At 35.3% G+C, this 18408-nt stretch overlaps 1 protein-coding gene across 3 annotated transcripts in view; it reads left to right on the top strand.

Annotated features, from left to right (window-relative positions):
- Positions 1–18408, top strand: part of FAR1 (fatty acyl-CoA reductase 1) — a 75050-nt gene that overhangs the window by 33647 nt on the left and 22995 nt on the right. For all 3 annotated transcript variants that reach the window (XM_043481140.1, XM_043481139.1, XM_043481141.1), the window contains 3 exons: positions 1452–1647; positions 9615–9790; positions 16778–16957. In XM_043481140.1, coding sequence (XP_043337075.1) covers positions 1452–1647; positions 9615–9790; positions 16778–16957 — 552 coding nt within the window. The remainder of the gene's footprint in view (positions 1–1451; positions 1648–9614; positions 9791–16777; positions 16958–18408) is intronic.

Raw genomic sequence — 18408 nt, 5'->3', positions numbered from 1 at the left:
TTCCAAGAGAGCTTTCTCTCCAAGTGGAATTACTGAGAGCTCTGTATGAATTTGTTTTAAGGGCCAGCAGCATTCAGATAGCCTGGGGACCTAAAATTTATTTCTGGGGATCAGTGCTCTGAAGACTTCTTTTGTTTTGGTTGTTTTTGTTTTATTTCTCTCAATGCCCCATCTTCCCTACCTCCATTTGTGGATGTTTAGAGCAACTTCAAGCTCAGCCCTCCTCCTCTTTCATCCCTAGTGCCTGTGCTGGGTGTTCTCAGCAAAGTAAAACTGTGGGGAGTGGCTCTGCTTTTCTCTGAGCAACCTTTAGTTACCTTGATTACTGTATGCTTTAATTTAGCTTCTTGATCCTGAATTTGGGGTTTTCTCTTTAGAGGATTGAGATAGCTCTTACCTCATTTTTGTCCTTTCCTATGTTTGTTTTGCTTAGGTTTTATTTCTTCTGCTGTGACTTCTCTATCATTTTAGCCTCATTTATTTATTTTTTTCCTGTCTTCTTTTCTTACTGTTTATTGATCGGTTTTCAGATTGTAATAAATTTATTTTTTTATAATTGTGAAAAATTTAGGGGTAAAATACATGTATCTATTCCTTAGCTTAAATAAAACACAAATACAGTTGAAGCTCCTCATTATCTTCTCTGATTGTGTGACACTCTTTCTAATGTACCCATAAAGATTATCATGTGTATGCATTTCACAGTAAATGGCATTCTTTTGAATATGTTTGAACCTTGAATAGTGACATACTGCATGAATCTTTCTGCATCTTGGTTTTTCCACTTACCCATAGTTCTTTTATTTGTTCGTTCTCTTAGCATACTCACTCTGTTTTCTCCTGTTTCAGTGGAATTTGGGTAAGGAAGATAACTCAGCCGATATATTTCTTACTAGGACTTTTTTTAAAAGGGAGACTTAAGTATCTTTTGGATATGTTGTCACTACAGACATATAAAAGAAAGGACTTGGTGTTACCTCTTGTTTCAACTGGTGATGATGGGTGAATATGACACCTCACCATGTTACACAAGCTGAGCAATTGCCTTGCTGCTGACCTCTATTTGGTGTTATAAATACTTGTGGAGACAGAGAAATACCATTCATTCGTGTTTGGAGTTTAACTGAGGTTTAAGTGAAGATTTCGGTTCCTATTGCTGAAGGAATTTTTAGAGGTCACTTGGTACAAGCTATGTTAAAGAAACCCAGGCCCAGAGAATGTGAGTGACTTGATTGAGGTGATCCAGGGAAAAAAACACAGGATTTAGAAGCTAGTGTTGCAGTTCATTGTACTTTCTACCTTACTAAAATGAACCAAAAGTTAATGTTCCCTGTTAACATTCATCTTGGATTTTTGCCTGTCCTTTAAGATACTTGAATACCAAGAGATTTTAGTAGATAAAAATTAGCATAGATCTTTGAACTGATACTTATTTGTCATGTTTTCTTTAGGATCAGAATGGTTTCCATCCCAGAATACTATGAAGGCAAGAATGTCCTCCTCACTGGAGCTACTGGCTTCCTAGGGAAGGTACTTCTGGAAAAGTTGCTGAGGTCTTGTCCTAAGGTGAATTCCGTGTATGTTTTGGTGAGGCAGAAAGCTGGACAGACACCCCAGGAGCGAGTAGAAGAAGTCATTAGTTGCAAGGTAAGTATGGAAAGTAATCATTAAGAAGAGAGAAAATAGTGTGTTTGTGTGTATATGATTATAATCATCAACAGCCTAGTATCCTGAAAAAAATTAGTAGAAAGTCCTGTAAGAATGGCGGTAAACTGAGTATGAGTCCTGATCAGTAGGAGATAAAAGCTTTCCTCCATGATAAAATTGTATAACAACTTCTAAAGTACCTTTATGTTATATGTTTAATGTGTTTTTAGAATATTTGAGGCAAGTTATCTGTAATTACTAGATGCTTTAAATAGTTTTCAGAATAATAATACTTAAAAGTTAGTTTCTAATTCTTACTGTGCTGTAAGACACAATACTTTGACAACAGTTAAAATTTTGTAAGCACTAATTGCTCCCCATGAAAGTATTTGGAAGTGGCAAAATCACATACTCCTCTGACTAATAATATGATGATAGAAGGGTCGTATAGAATACAGAGTATGTTACACATTTAAACCTTTAGAAAAACATAATGGAGATGAGCTGGAGTAAAATTATTTCATGGTCATAAGCTTTTGAATTTTCTCAAAATGAATGAATTTATCTGACATTTATTGTTAATAACTTTGGTATCAGTTCAGTTCAGTTCAGTCGCTCAGTCGTGTCCGACTCTTTGCGACGCCATGAATTGCAGCACTCCAGGCCTCCCTGTCCATCACCAACTCCTGGAGTTGACTCAAACTTATGTCCATCGAGTCGGTGATGCCATCCAGCCATCTCATCCTCTGTCGTCTCCTTCTCCTCCTGCCCCCAATCCCTCCCAGCATCAGGGTCTTTTCCAATGAGTCAGCTCTTCGCATGAGGTGGCCAGAGTATTGGAGTTTCAGCTTCAGCATCAGTCCTTCCAATGAACACCCAGGACTGATCTCCTTTAGGATGGATTGGTTGGATCTCCTTGCAGTCCAAGGGACTCTCAAGAGTCTTCTCCAACACCATAGTTCAAAAGCAGTATAGTAGCTATGTAATTTATTAGTTACTAGGTAGGTATTTGGTAACTTTCAACCTTCTAGGGCAGCTGTGACCTACATTAAAAAAAAAAAAAAGACCAAAACCAGAAACATCTGAGTTACTCTGAGCATTCAAAGAATTGCTAAGAAGTATCAAAAGATATGATTAATTCTAGATTAACAGCTGTCTTAGAGTTAATAAATAAGTAATTTATTAGAAATAATTTGTAGTCCATTCTGGTTTGATCTTTCAGTAGAAATCCATAGTTAATAGTGGCTGACCTTTATTGAGTGCTTACCTTGTGCCAGGCGCTATGTGCAAAACATTCTGTGTATGTATTTAATTATTAAAGCAACTTTATAAGGTAAGTGTTGGTGTTATTCCCATTCTACAAGGTCATATAGTTAGTGTTAGAGCCAGTGTTTGTGAACTCTTAATGACTGGACCTTAGAGCTCATGCTCTGGTAGGGACAAATGTTGCTATATCCCATTTTGCTGATATGGACAGTGAGTCTCAGAAGTTGTCATTTTATCTGCAATTGTGTAGCTAATAGATGTTGGATATAATGTAGATGACTTGATAACAAATTCCTTTCTACTTTATAGCATTATTTCCTCAGTGGATAAGAAAGTAAGGCAAAGATGATGGAAGCCTTTGTGATTCAATGGGAAAAGTAATCTTGAGAGTTGGATACTTTACTAGTAAATGTTATAGCTGGTACACGCTGAGTGAAATAGCTTAATTTCCCAAAGGCGATGGCAAAAAACTTGGTGCCTTCTTTACAAAAATTAAAAGAAAAGATGGCAAAAGCAAGAAAGAAATGGGTGAAGACCAGAGAAAAACAGAGTTAACAACAGCAGGAATAAGAGTCAGTTTATGGAATAGGGCAGTAATGGGAAGCTTATCTCCTAGGCGAGATAAAGTATGATAAAGTGAAAGTCGCTCAGTCATGTCCGACTCCTGGCAATCCCATGAACTATACAGTCCATGGAATTCTCCAGGCCAGAATACTGGAGTGGGTACCCTTTTCCTTCTCTAGGGGATCTTCCCAACCCAGGGATCGAACCCAGGTCTCCCGCATTGCAGGTGGATTCTTTACCAACTGAGCCACAAGGAAGTCCAAGAATACTGGAGTGGGTAGTCTAGCCCTTCTCCAGGGGATCTTCCTGACCCAGGAATTGAACCAGGGTCCTTGCATTGCAGGTGGATTCTTTACTGATTGAGCTATCAGGGAAGCCCAAAGTATGGTAACAGAAGATCAATTAAAAGAAAAGATACACCATACAGAGTAAGACCTGTACAGAAGTGTGGGAGCGTTTAAATACAACTTTTAATTTTCTTAAAATTACAGCATTGCAATAAAATACAATCACCAATATTCACTACAATGACTTAGGATAAATTAATAAAAGGTTAAATTACTAGTATATTTAGAATTTTTCTTTACCAAGGTGTTATATTGTTTGGGAATGATTTCCATTCAAATATAATTTTGATTCAGAAGGATAAACTTCTTTCTTTTGTGAAGCATTCATGTTTTTCTTGTTTGTATTTTCCTTTTATTCATTAAGAGGTACTTCTATACCCACAGGGTTTTAATAGTGAGGTGTAAATTAATACTAGTTTTTCCTTTTAAAAATAAATTAGTTGAAACTATTGGTAAGATATTAAAGAATAAAAATAATATTTACTTTTATCCTAGTGTTTATTAAGTTTGTCTCCACATGAAAACTTTAAATAGTCCTTACTTCAACTAGAAAAACTTCTTTTCCCTTAATTAGTTTTAAAAAACAAATCTAGCTCTTTGAGGGCTCCTCAGTGACTATATAGCTCACAAGGGTAGTTATACTCTACTGATATTCTCCCCATTGCCACAGACTCCCATGCACTTGTGTTCTTTCCCTTTGTCCTTCCTTCCATTAAGATATATGAGTCCTACTATACACTAGAGGCTGTTTAGGTTATTAGAGATTTGTTGTGTTGTTCAGTCTCTTGAGTTGTGTCCAACTCATTGTGACCCCATGAACTGTAGCACACCAGGCTGCTCTGTTCTCCACTATCTCTCGGAGTTTGCCCAAATCCATGTCCATAGAGTTAGTGATGATATCTAACCATCTCATCCTTTGCTACCCCCTTCTCCTTCTGCCTTTAGCCTTTCTCAGCATAGTGTTTTCAGCATAGAAGGTCAGCTCTTCACATCAAGCGGACAAAGTATTGGAGCTTCAGCTTCAGCATCAGTCCTTCCAATGAATATTCAGGATTGATTTCCTTTAGGATTGACTGGTTTGATCTCCTTGCAGTCCAAGGGACTCTCAAGAGTCTTCTACATTACCGCAATTTGAAAGTATTGGTTCTTTGGCACTCAGCCTTCTTTATGGTCCAACTCTCACATCCATACATGACTACTGAAGAAACCATAGCTTTGACTATATGGACCATTTTTGGGCGAAGTGATGTCTCTGTGTTTTAATACACTGTCTAGGTTTGTCATAGCTTTTCTTCTAGGGAGCAAGCGTCTTAATTTCATGGCTAGATTCTGTACCGACAATAAAAAAAGATGTGAGTTAATGCTAAAGTATTTACCACCATAAAACCTAGCTACATAATAACTATGATTGAAGAATCTGCCTTCTTAAAGTGTGGTAGGTTCGAAGTTCATTTTCAGTTTCTTTGTGAGAGCTGAGATTGTCATTTTATAATTATGTCATTTTAAATTATATATAAATGTCATTTAAATTATATATATATAATTATATATATAAATGTCATTTAAATTATATATAAAATGTCATTTTAAAATTAAAACTATTTGGTAGCCTAGTATAAGGATGTTTTTAAAAAACATAATATAATTTATAGCTTTTTTCCAAGTGAATTTTAACTGTAACTGTTGAGCAAATTATTTGATAATGTATATTGACTGCAGTGTGTTGCGGATAGTATTATTACTTTATCACTGTATTTTTTCATATTCTTGAAATAGGTTGAAAGATTGTTTGTATAAAGCAATGATTCTCAAACTTTTGGTCTCTAGACCCCTTTACACTCTTAAAAATTATTGATAACTTCAAAAAGGTTTTGTTTTTGTGAGGTTTTGTTTCAGATATCTTATTGATATTTGTCATAGTAGATTCTAAACCAGAGACATTTTTAAAGGAAGAGAATACATGTACAAGCGCACATTCCATTAGCCATCAAGAGTGATGATATCACAAATGTAGCTTTGGAAAATTCCTCTCTATACTTGTAAGAGAATGAAAGTGAAAAATAAATAATGTTTTAGTTTTATTATGAAAATAGTTTTGACTTTGTGAAATACCTAAAATAGTCTGAGAGACTCCTAGGAACTTACCACACTTTGAGAACTGCTGCGGATTAAGAGGGTGCAGTGTTGCTTAGACCATTTGGGGACAGCCTTCTGGCACATTCTTAGGGATATACCAATAGGGGCAAAAATCTTTATGCTTTAAGGAGAGAGCTGACTTTTGCAGATATCCAAAATTAATTTGAACCCAAGCTTGGCAGTAGAACTTCCCTTAAAACTTTTGGAAAGGGAGGCATCAACATTAAGGGGGCTTTAAGACCACAAGGCCTATTTTACGTAATAATGCCTGCTTGTGTTTTGTTGCTGTCTCTGCTTTTTGTTTACTCATGTTGGCATTTTATCATGAACCACTTATAATTGGTATAATTATAATTGGTATGGTGGTTTAGTTGCTCAGTCATGTCTGACGCTTGCGACCCCATGGACTGTAGCCTGCCAGGCTACTCTGTCCATGGGATTCCCTAGGCAAGACTACAGGAGTGGGTTGCTATTTCCATCTCCAGGGGATCCTCCTGACCCGGGGATTGAACCCAGGTCTCCTGCGCTGCAGGTAGACTCTACTGACTGAGCCACCAGGGAACCCCTATAATTGGTATAACCACTAATAATCGTTTCCCAACTTATTCTTACTCATTTTTTATTTTTCAGAAAACATTTTTTGTGCCTGCTCAGTGCTGGGCATTTGACTTGATATAAAGGGTTGAATTCAGGAATAAGTAAGAGTCATTGCTTTAATGGAACCTACAGTCTACAGAGTTTTTAAGAAGGGGGTGAGGAAGAGTGTAGAAGTGTTAGGAGAGATTGGATAGGAGCAATTATTGAAGCTGGAGTTGAGGACCTAAGTAAAATGTGAAAGAGTTGGGCATCTTCTCTGGAGTCTCCAGGGTAATGCATCTAAAATTTTTCCTCACCAGTAAGCCTTATTTGTAAAGGAAATTATTATCTTCTACTCAAAGCCTGAAATTTCATTGAACTTTTGTAGTTTAAACATATGGCCATTATTTTCTATATAAAAAGACCTTGTCCCCAAGTATTTGTCTAAATATTTGACTAAAATACTCTATAAAATTATGTCATTTTATTTTATGCCTTTAATTCCCCATGGCACATCCTACTGATTATTCCTAGGGCCATTCATTCTCATGTATATATAGCATAGCTGCTAAATCAATAAAATGAGTTCTTTTTATATCAAGCAGCAATTAGTATGTACACTTAAAGTTGTTAAACATTTAAGTAGAGTCTACTATGATTTTGAAACAGGAATAAAAGAGCATAAGCATAGGGCATATACTGTAATGTGACATTGTCTTCTAGAAGAATTTCTCAGCTTGAGCACTCTTTGCATTTTAGGCCAGCTGATTCTTTGCTGTGGGCAGCTGTCCTCTGCACTGTAGGGTGGTCAGCACTCTTGGCCTGTGCCCACTAAATTCCAGCAGCTCCCTTTGCTCACCATCCCGGTTGTGACAAGGCATAATTGTCTTTAGACACCACCAAATGTTCCCTGGGGGCTGAAGTTGCCCCAGCTTGAGAAGTGATATGCAGCAATGTCCCTGGGAAAATAAACTTCATTGCTGGCAAGGATTGAATTACAATAGCTGACCATGAAATACATTCTGGAAAGAGAATAAAGTACATTAAAGAGGGCATTAGTGGACTTAGTAAAGTAGGAACTAATTGGGGTACCAGTGGGTTAAAAGCATTGGAAAAGATGGTTTTGAATAACAACATGGTGGCTAGAGAAGGGAGGAGCATCAAGTTTGAGATGTAACTTGTGAAGCAGCATGACCAATTCTTGGTGTTAGTGGTGGAGATATCTAATATGAAGAGGAATTAAAGGTCATTGGCAGTGTGGGAGAATGAAAAAGTGAATTCAATGTGTTAAAAGTACTTTTCTGGTTGTATCTTGGGCTCCTTTTTCTCTGCTAGCCCCTTAAATATTTTTCAGAATTTGTTCTAGGCCTAGATCTCTTCTTACTAGGTCCAGTTAGCTGATTACTCAGCACCTTCTGTTGTATGTGAGATGAACGGTTGTATTTTAAAATAGATTTGGAAAAAGCTTCATGTAGTCTGGACCTTGGGTGCTCCTCATTGTTGGTACTGAGTGATATTCTCCCAGGGCTACATGTGTGGTTTATAGAATCTGATTCTGTCTTCCCTGAACTCAGGACCCACAGAGCCAGTTACCTCTATGGCATTGATCTTCTGTGGAGTCTCATTGACACTTTACAGCCAACATTCACAAAACTGAACTCATCTCCATAGGTATTCATCCAGTATTTTCCACCTAATGAGTTTATCCACGTAACAAGTGTTTGTCAGCACTCTGTTATCTGGGGCCTGTGTGCTGAGCACAGTAGATGTGGTCCCTGTTCACATGGCATTTGTGGTCTTTATTCTTTCTCCTGTCATTGGCCAAGTCTTACTGAGTTCTTTTTAATTTCCCAAACATAAATGCTCTATTACTCTTAGCTGGTTACATGTGACACTTTCTCTGCCTGAAACACTGTTCTTCTACTTTATAATCTCAAGTCCTTCCCCAGCAGGGCAAGTTGTTGCTCCCGTACAGTCTCATAACACTGTTGTGTTAGCCCTGTTGTATTACTTATAACACTATATTTTAACTGTTTCCTTGTTTAATTTTTCCTATAAGATTCTAAATAACTTGAGGCAAAGGTCATTTTCTTGTTTTCTCAGTGTATGGAAAGTACTCATTTCATCTGAAACGCTTAGTAAGTATTAATTACTATAAAAACAGTGATGTTGAAGTCATTAGCTAGAGGTGGAGGAGAAGACTATTACTTACTAAAAGTCATGTAGGAAGGTGAAAGTGAGTACCACGTAGGTTTTATAGACTTTTTTTTTTTGCCTCAGATTTAAGACTCTCTGTTTAAACTACATGTATGGACTTTAAATGGATTGGAGAGTCAGGGGTAATAGAACAGTGGTCTGGAGGTCTCATCTATAAAATCTGGGGTAAAAAAATTAAATTTGACTCACAGTTGAATGTACGTTCATACTGTAACCATCTTGGGATCTGACTGATTCTCTAGTTAAATTTATTCCTTTGAATATACTTAAGGAATATTGAATTTTCTATTTTCAAATTAGAATCCTATATATATGATACTTTACATGTTTTTCCAGCTTCTGATCTTAATATTTCCTTAAAAACTCTTTTCCTTTAACATACTTACTTTTTTCCCCCTTTAAAATTTTTCAAAGATTTGAGGTAGAATGTAGTTAATGGCATTTTACTCTAATCTGCTAAAGAGGACTACAACCAAAAAAAAAGTGATAAGGTTTGGATTTTAGAAATCTGATCATTTTAAACATTGATCTGATATATATACTGCTTACCTCTGTGCTGAGGGATCATACAGTCTAATAAACAAAGGCATAAACAGTTAAAATTTAACTTTGCAAACTGCTACCTCTGTGTCCTTGGTGAATTACTTAACCTCTCTATTTCTCAGATTCCTCATCTGTAAAATGGGGATAGTAATGTGGACCCCATAGAGTATTTTCCATATAGAATGATAGCAATTTAAGCAACCTTAGGATTTGCATAGTTGAAATCTAAAAAATACTGATCTTTGGGGGAGAAGATGGTGATGATGGATTTTAGAAAGTTGAAAAATACTGCCCTAAAATGTTTTTCTCCCTTGATAGCTTTTTGACAGATTGAGAGATGAAAATCCAGATTTTAGGGAGAAAATTATAGCAATCAACAGTGAACTCACCCAACCTGAACTGGCTCTTAGTGAAGAAGATAAAGAGGTCATCATAGATTCTACCAATATTATATTCCACTGTGCAGCTACAGTAAGATTTAATGAAAATTTGAGGTAAGTAAAGGTATTTATATATTTGGACTGCAGCATAGTTGAAAGATCTAATTTGAATTCTACTTGTTTAGTTGTCATTTTGAAAATACTTTGAAAATGTTTACTCTCTATTGTAGCTTTCAGTATCCTACAGAGTGTTAAAAAAATGTTCCTTCTTTTAACAGTTAAAAACATTGGATTGCTAGTGTATGTTTCTTAGAAGTAGTTGCTGTGAATTTAAGTATGGGGCAGGGAGAAAGCAAATGGAAAGTGTGGATTAGAAGAAAGAACTTTACCTTGGGTAGGAATATTAGTCTTAACAACTAATAGTGTTTATTTCCTTTTCCCTCCATTCTTTCAGAAGTGTCTACTCCAGCAGCCTTATTTTTCTACTTCACACATATTCATCTGATACTAAATATTAAATAGTTAGGCTCAGGTTTTGCAGAGAAAGAAAAAATGGCTTATACGTTGAAGTCATACCTTGTTTTTGTTTTAAAATTTTGGTATCACTGTTAATAGAAGGGTCCTTTGGATATAGGTTTACTTTAAAAACAGTTTGGACTTCCTTCAAGATACCTATTTCAAGAAAAAACATAGCTTTCCAAATGGTCACTGTGTTTTAAAAAGTCTCATGTATATGCAATGCAAATAATGGTGCTTAACTCAGAGCACTTTTGATGTTATATACAGTTTTATGATGTAAATCTATTTATATGGTCTTAGATCAGTTAGAATGGTGTTTATTTTTTAGGTTTCATGATTGCTTGAGGGCTTCTTAAAATGTTTTTAAGTTCAGTTCTGATTATAAAGGATTTTGAGATTTATCCCCCGTATTGTTTGTAGTTGTGCAAACCTTAATTGACACTGTGTGACATGACAGTTCAGCGCCAAAACGTTACAGTGAGTTCTGCTTATATTTCAGGTGAGGGAAATGATTAATAGTCCCTTATGTTTCTTTAACAATGCTTTATAGTTTCAAGGTGTTTTCTCACTCATTATTTCATTCCGTGCTTACATTACCCACCTTTATATAATAGGCAAATCCATTTTATACTTGAGGAAGCTGAGACGCACTATGTAATGGAAAAGGCATGAACTTTGGAATTACATATCTTGGTTCTAATCTTGGCTTTATCCTTTATTATCTGGTGATAATTATTTATTTACTTTTTTAGTTCTTTTTATGCAGCAGTTATGTGTTCAAGATTCAGAAGTGACAAAAGAATCTTATTAGAACTTAGTATAATCTCATTTTCATAAAATATGTGTGTATACATACATGTTTTATATACATACTTTTAATATTGGCCAGTTATTATATTTGGATAGTGTGATTATAGGTGGGTTTTTATTATGAAATAGTCAATCTATTGAGTATTTTCCCTTATTCTAGCTTTCATAACCAAAAAAGAGTTCACATAACCTTATGAAAGTGTTTTGAGGAAGAAGGTATATTCATACTTGATAATTGTGATATAATCCTCAAAGGGAAAATTAGAATGTTTTTTTGAAGATTTTGAGGAATTTTGAAGATTTTGAAGAATCTCTTCAAAAGGGAGATTGTTTTGCAAACAGACAACATTCATTCAGGTGAAACTTATCTAAATAACCTTATGAGAAGGACCCAAGTGTAATACTTTTGGGGCAAACATTTTTTTTTCTCTTTGTCTTCCCCTTAGGGTAAGCAACATTACCATTAACAAAAGGGAAAATTTATTATTATTATTTGTTCTTTCACTAGAGATTGATGAACATTTATTGTTCTTCCCTTCCTTGCCAAGGCATGTATGTTTATTCACCTAATCCCAGCTGTTACTTTGAAATTACTGTTTTCTGTGAAGCAATTTTAATGGGTATTGATGTCTAAGTGGTGATATTACAACATTCTTAAATACTGTAGGTTGACATATAATAACTACTTTTACAGAGCAGTTATTCTTTTTTTTAATGGTTAGCATTTTTATGTCTTTTTTTTTCTTAATATGTATTTTATTGAAATCTAGTTGCCTTACAATGTTTCAAGTGCACAGCAAGGTGATTCAGTTATTCATATACACATATATTATTTTTAAGATTATTTTCCATTATAAGCTGTTACAAGATATTGACTCTGTGTGGTTCCCTGTGCTATACAGTAAACCTTTGTTGCTTCAGAGCAATTATTCTTTATAGCCACTTTTTATGTTAGCCCACAAATAAAAAACGGTTCAAAGCTTTTACTTCCAGGGCAAAAAAATCTAAATTTTACTCCCCAAACTATATTTTTGGATAAATCAGAATAAATTGCACATAGATCCTATTTGCAAAGTCCGTATAGTCTAATAGAATATGCTTAAATAACCATAAAATAGAAAATGTGGAGTTACTGAAGAGCATATGTTAAAGTGCTATGCAAGTTGAGAGGTAGCAGAGCTCATTTATTTTTCATATATGGTGGTCTATAAATCTTGAAGTGGGGAGAAATGGATATCAAGATTAGGAGTTATAAAGAAATACTGACAAAAGGAGAGAGTGATATTGAGGATAAAAAAGGGTGTTACTTAAATAGTTGGTTATAGAGCCTGGTATCCCTTAAGTAGTAAGGAAAGTGAGGGTAGGCAGGGTCAATGGAGTTGAGAGTAAAGAAGTATCAAGAGACTAGAGACCATGATGAGGATATAAAACAGGCTTAAGTGCAGAAATGGAAGAACAGATAATGTGGTGGGGGAAAATTCACAGTATGAGGTTTTAGAGATGGAACATTGTGGGGTGAGAAGGCCCAGGGTAGGAATGTGAGAGTAGGTGTTCCGAAAGGAGTGGAAGTAAAGATCCATAATTAGAAAAAATTAAGAAACTGTTGAGTCTAAGAGCATTGATTCTCAGACTTTAGAGTGTGTTATGAAGCTTAAGAATTACTGGAGAATGTGTTAAAAATGCAGAATCTTGGACTGTGTTTGCCAAATTCAAACCCTGTAGTTTTGAAATAATAACCGGGAATCCTCACTTGTAGGAAGAACCTAGGATGTGATTTAAATGACAGATGTCTGGGTCTCCTGCTTTGGTCGATTAATTGGCCCCTAGACATCTGTTTCTATATCTTCATTAAGTTAAAAAGAAAAATCAGCAGCATTAGTGATGAAATCAGTAATGTAGGTAGTATTTTTGTAATCAGTAATGTAGGTAGTATTTTTTCAGAGATAGGAAAGAGAGTGATGAGGGAGAGATCACAATGGCATGGGGAATTTATTTAAAATGTAGTTTCCCAGGACTCAGTTTAGACATTGGAGAGTGTCTAAGGATGAGGTCCAACAATCTGCATTTTAAATAACTCAACAGGTGTCAGTCATGTCAGGGATGAGATCTCTGTTCTATGTCTTAGAGGTGTTATCAACATAGATTTTGAACAACCCAATATAGAAGACAGATGAATAAGAAAATTTATTAGCTGTTCAAGTTGAGGTTTCTCCTTTATTGAAGTGATTTCTGTGTCTGCATTAATGATGGACCATTATTACAAAGATTTGTTCATTTTGCTCTCCCCACCAAAAGCCAGTGTTACATAAAATGCATTTAAGAATCCATATGACCAAAACATAGTGAGAACTTTTATTTTTGTTTAGCATTACTGAATGCTTTCCAATCTAACATGTCAGGATCTCAGCCTAAAGTTCAAGGTGTAGAAATTGGATGGTGGCAAAACAAGAGTGAGGATACTAGCCTGGCAGGGATATTAAGAGTTATTTATGTGGGCACAAAATGCCTTCAGGTTTGGGTTCTCAGTTGCAGATGAATGGAAAGAGGTGAGCAAACAAGAGCACAGGTGTGCTTCCTTTCTAAAGTTATTCCTTATTTTCAGTGACCCAGAAATTCTGTTACCATCCTCAGGAGCCTGAAACAAAATATCCCAAAACATTACTCTCCCTACCACTGTTGTTTTGCAAATGGGAAAGAAAATAGCACATTGCCTTACAGTCCAGTGGACAGTAGCCTCTCTGTGAAATGTCTTTTTTTCTGGATATCTGTTCAAACAGATTTTCCTCCTTCAGTTGAGATAAGGAAAGAAAAAGATAAACTCATGATTGTAAGACCCCAACCCAATTATTTCATTGAAAAAATTTTTTTCTTCTGTTTTCATAGGTTCTCAGATACTATTAAATTAAAATAAACAATAAGGCCCAAGAGTTTTTTCTCATGAATTATTTCTTGTTCCTAGTGACCCAGAACTTGTTGTCCTGTCCTGAGAAACCTGTAATAGGATATTCTCTGTATACCTTTTCCAAAACTGCACCCTCCCCATTCCGACTGTTATGTAAATGTGATATGCATCAAAGCACTACTTTACAGTTAAGTGGACCAGATTTTATCTGTGACATGTATTCTGGCCTTTTAAAAGAATGGTTGATTTTTTTTCTTGTTAAATATTGAAAATGTAACTCAAAACTATTTTTATTTTTTAAAAAATTTTTTCTCATGGTTTTTCTTTGAAAATACATTGTTTTCCATGAAATGTAAGCATAAAATTTATAATTTTCCTATTGAAACAATTTCTGTATTTCTGACTTTTTCATATATAATTTTCATGATGTGATAGTTCATGTTATTATACTGTAATTTCACATTCACTTAGTATGGCAAATTTAGGGAATTTTTCTGAGGGTGTGGGAATAAAGGGAACCTTTCTACTCTGTTGGTGGGAACGTAAATTGGTGCAGCCAATTTCTTTGGAGAACAGTATGCAGGTTCCTCAAAAAACTAAAAATAGATTTGCCATATGGTCTAGCAGTTCCACTCCTGGGTGCATATATCTGCACAAAACTGTAATCCAAAAAGATATATGCAACCCTGTGTCCATAGCAGCACTATTTATAATAGCCAAGACATGGAAACAACCTAAATGTTCATTGACAGATGAATGAATAAAGAAGGTGGGTATATATACATACAATGGAATGTTATTCAACCATAAAAAAGGATGAAATAATGCCTTTTGCAGCTACATGGATGGACGTAGAGATTATCATATTAAGTGAAGTAAGTCAGAAAGAGAAAAACGAATACCACATGATATCACCTATATGTGGAATCTAAAGTATGACAGAAATGAAGTTACCTATGAAACAAACTCACAGACATAGAGAACAGACTGGTGGTTGCCAAGGGGTGGGGGAGGGTTGGCATGAAAGTTTGGGACTAGCAGATGCAGACTCATACACGCAATGGATAAACAACAATGGCCTAATGTATAGCACAGGGAGCTATATTCAATATCCTGTGGTAAACCACAATGGAAAAGAATATGAAGAATATTTATGTTAATATATATGTAACTGAATCACTTAGCTGTACACTAGAAACTAACACAACATTGTAAATCAAGTATACTTCAATTAAAAAACAAAAGTGAAAACACAACCCAAAATTCCCTGAAACAACAAATTTAGCAATTTTTAATTTCTTTTTGAAAAATTTGGGTTAAAACAAGTTTTTCCCCCCTCAGTTAAAATTTCAGTAGGTCAGCTAAATTAGTAACTGTTACTTCTATAATTCCTGGTACTTTATCGTAATCTCTTTCAGATCAGTTGTATCAGCTTATAGTGTCACCAACACTGTATTAACTTTGCCAGTTTTTTTCACAGTATTACTGGTTTTGAGTATTTCAACTTTTTCCCCCCTCAAATAAGTTATAAATGAAAGTATAATATGAAGTGGGCTTCCCAGGTGATGCTAGTGGTAAAGAACCCACCAGCCAATGCAGGAGACATAAAAAACATGGGTTCGATCCCGGGGTCTGGAAGACCCCCGCTGAAGGAGGAAATGGCAACCCACTCCAGTATTCTTGCCTGGAGAATCCCATGGACAGAAGACCTTGTCAGGCTACAGTCCATAGGGTTGCAAAGAGACACAACTAAGGTGACTTAGCATGCACATAATAGATAGCAAAAACTACTCACCCTCTAAGTAATATTTATGAAATGCCTATTTGGGGACTATGTTAGGAATAATGCTAAGTACTTGCAAACTTTTTTTTTTTATTTAATTTTAGATAAAATCTTAGTAGGTAGTCTCTTATCTATTCTTCTTTACTGATGAGGACACAGGCCTGAGTGCTTGAGTGACAAGGTCACTTATCCTAGCTGATAGATATGCTAAGCTGGGTTTGAACCCAGGTCTTATTCCAGAGTCTTGTTTTTAATCCCACTTCACTTCAGGATGTATAAATATAAAAAATATTGTTCACATATTTTTCCATGCCTTTATAGTTGTCATAATTTTTTTAATGGCTGTATTCCTTCATTCTATTAAAAATACCTACTGTATTAAATCATATCATAGTGAATATTTGAGCTCTAGGCTTTTGCTCTTTCTAGGTAGTGCCTTAATCAGTTACTATTCTGCATATATACTTTTGCATTTGTGAAATTTTTTCCTCAAATAAATTTCAAGAAGGAAATATATAGACCTTGGGATTTTGCATGTCCCTCTTGTAACAAATGTACCAGTTTTATTCTTAACACTCCTTTGCATTGTGTAGTCTTAAAAAGTTGGTTAGGGTAATTGCTACAAAAAGAGAAATAAACATTTTTACTTGATTTTATGTTAATAAAATTTAATGTTTTTGAGTTTTCTTTGACTGTTTTGTCCTAATTGACTCTACCATAGCAGTTTAAAATTACTTCTTCTTTTCTTTGTATGTGGTGTAGTCATTTCATAAAACAGTATACTTTCAAAAATCAAGATGCAAAAAAAGTGTAAAATGACTTCAAAATGTATGCGTAAAAGCCAAAGACTGAAATTATCTGCGTCTATTTCTGGGTAATTTAAAATAAGCAAACACAACTGATAGAATGGCTGTACTTCATGTTAAAATAACAAACAAAATCTGAGCTAAGGGATTAGTTGTAAAGAAACAAATATCTCTTTGTCCCTTTCTGTCTTTGATACTCTAAAATGGAAATACGGTTTTTTTTAGTAAGTGAAAGAAAGACATAGCTTCCCAATTTTTTATTGTGACTTTTTGTTTTACAGAGATGCTGTTCAGTTAAATGTGATTGCTACACGACAGCTTATTCTGCTTGCACAACAGATGAAGAATCTGGAAGTATTCATGCATGTATCAACGGCATATGCCTACTGCAATCGAAAGCATATTGATGAAGTAGTCTATCCACCCCCTGTGGATCCCAAGAAGCTGATTGATTCTTTAGAGTATGTTTGTTTGAAATTTATTTAAATTTGCTTTGACCCCAAACTTTGAATCCAGATTTATCTATTTACATGTATCTCTTTGTCTGTTTAGTTTCTCTCTCCATCCACACATTTGTATACATTGCTCTCTTCCTTATTCAGAAAATTATTATATATCTACTGTGTTCTGTTTATTGTATCAGTTTGTACCTAATGACTCTAGGTGAAGTCATTGTGAAGCTTCCACTTTTGAACAGGTGTGATGGTTGGAGGAAAGCCTTTGAACAGCTTATTCATGGTATTAAAGTCTCAGTTTTTCCAAGGAATCAATCTTAGCCACCAAGAAGTTCCTGATATCCATGGAGACTAGTGACTGCCTATTCAATAGCAAGGTCTAATTTATTAAAAGATTATGCTTTTATTTTGCCCAGTGGAGTCTGGTTGACCCTTGAGTAACACAGGTTTGAACTATGTGAGTCCGCTTATATGCAGATTTTTTCAGTAAATAAATACTCTAGTACTACACAGTCTGTGGTTGGTTGAAAGTGTTGATACACAACCATGGTACAGAGCGCTGACTGTAAAGTTACATGGGGATTTTTTACTGCGAGTAGAGTCAATGCCCCAACCCTGTGTTTTTCCAAGTGTCAACTGTATATCCTCAGAGGAGCCTTGAATTTTTAGGTAATCAGAGGAGTCATGATCCTTTAATTGATATTCCTAGTGTTATTGTTTATTATCTTTCTAAGGACTAGAATCCTACTATCAATTATTGCTTGAGAAGTGTTTGTGATTTGGTGGTTACAACTCAGCATGGCCAAGATTTCATTTGCTTTAGCTTGTACCTTCTGATTGAGTGAAACAGACAGGATCAGAGCAAGAATAAATATCAGGGTCTTTTCTTCTTTTATAGACTATAATTACAGAAAATTCCAGTATCCGTTATATCTTCACGTGTTTTTTATTCTCATATAATATTCCTGCAAGCTTTTTCTTCCTTTATTCTCTGTTTGCCCTTAGGTCTCTCTTCTTCCAAGAGATCTGTTCATGTTCAGCTCCTTAGTTACCACCCCCTGTTTTCTTAGTCAAATTATTTACTTCCCAGGGGCGCTACAAAATGTTCATAGCTCCTTCTCGAAGTTTTCTTCTAAAGTAAGCATGGAAGTCCATTTCTTTAAGGTTTTCCTGGGAATAAAATATGAGAAAATAGATTTGTAAGAAAGTTAGTATTGGGAGCTCTCTGGGACATTCTTATGGTAACTCCCTGGTTTCTATTTTCTAATTCCATTTCTTAGATGGTTCCAAATATCTACCTCATTTTCCTCAGAACATTAGGCAGAAGTGTTTAATATCTATGGGAAAAGTTGAACATGGAAGTTAATTTATCTTCTTACCTTTTCTCTATCCAGACATCTGAGTTGCTGAGAGAGAGCCTATAAACCTATTCTATTATTTCCTTTCTTTGTTTACAA

The sequence above is a fragment of the Cervus canadensis genome, chromosome 11, assembly GCF_019320065.1.
Source record: "Cervus canadensis isolate Bull #8, Minnesota chromosome 11, ASM1932006v1, whole genome shotgun sequence".
NCBI classification, from domain to species: domain Eukaryota; kingdom Metazoa; phylum Chordata; class Mammalia; order Artiodactyla; family Cervidae; genus Cervus; species Cervus canadensis.
The sequence above is the reverse complement of the archived record's forward strand: the minus strand, read 5'-3'. Positions and strand labels throughout refer to the sequence as shown.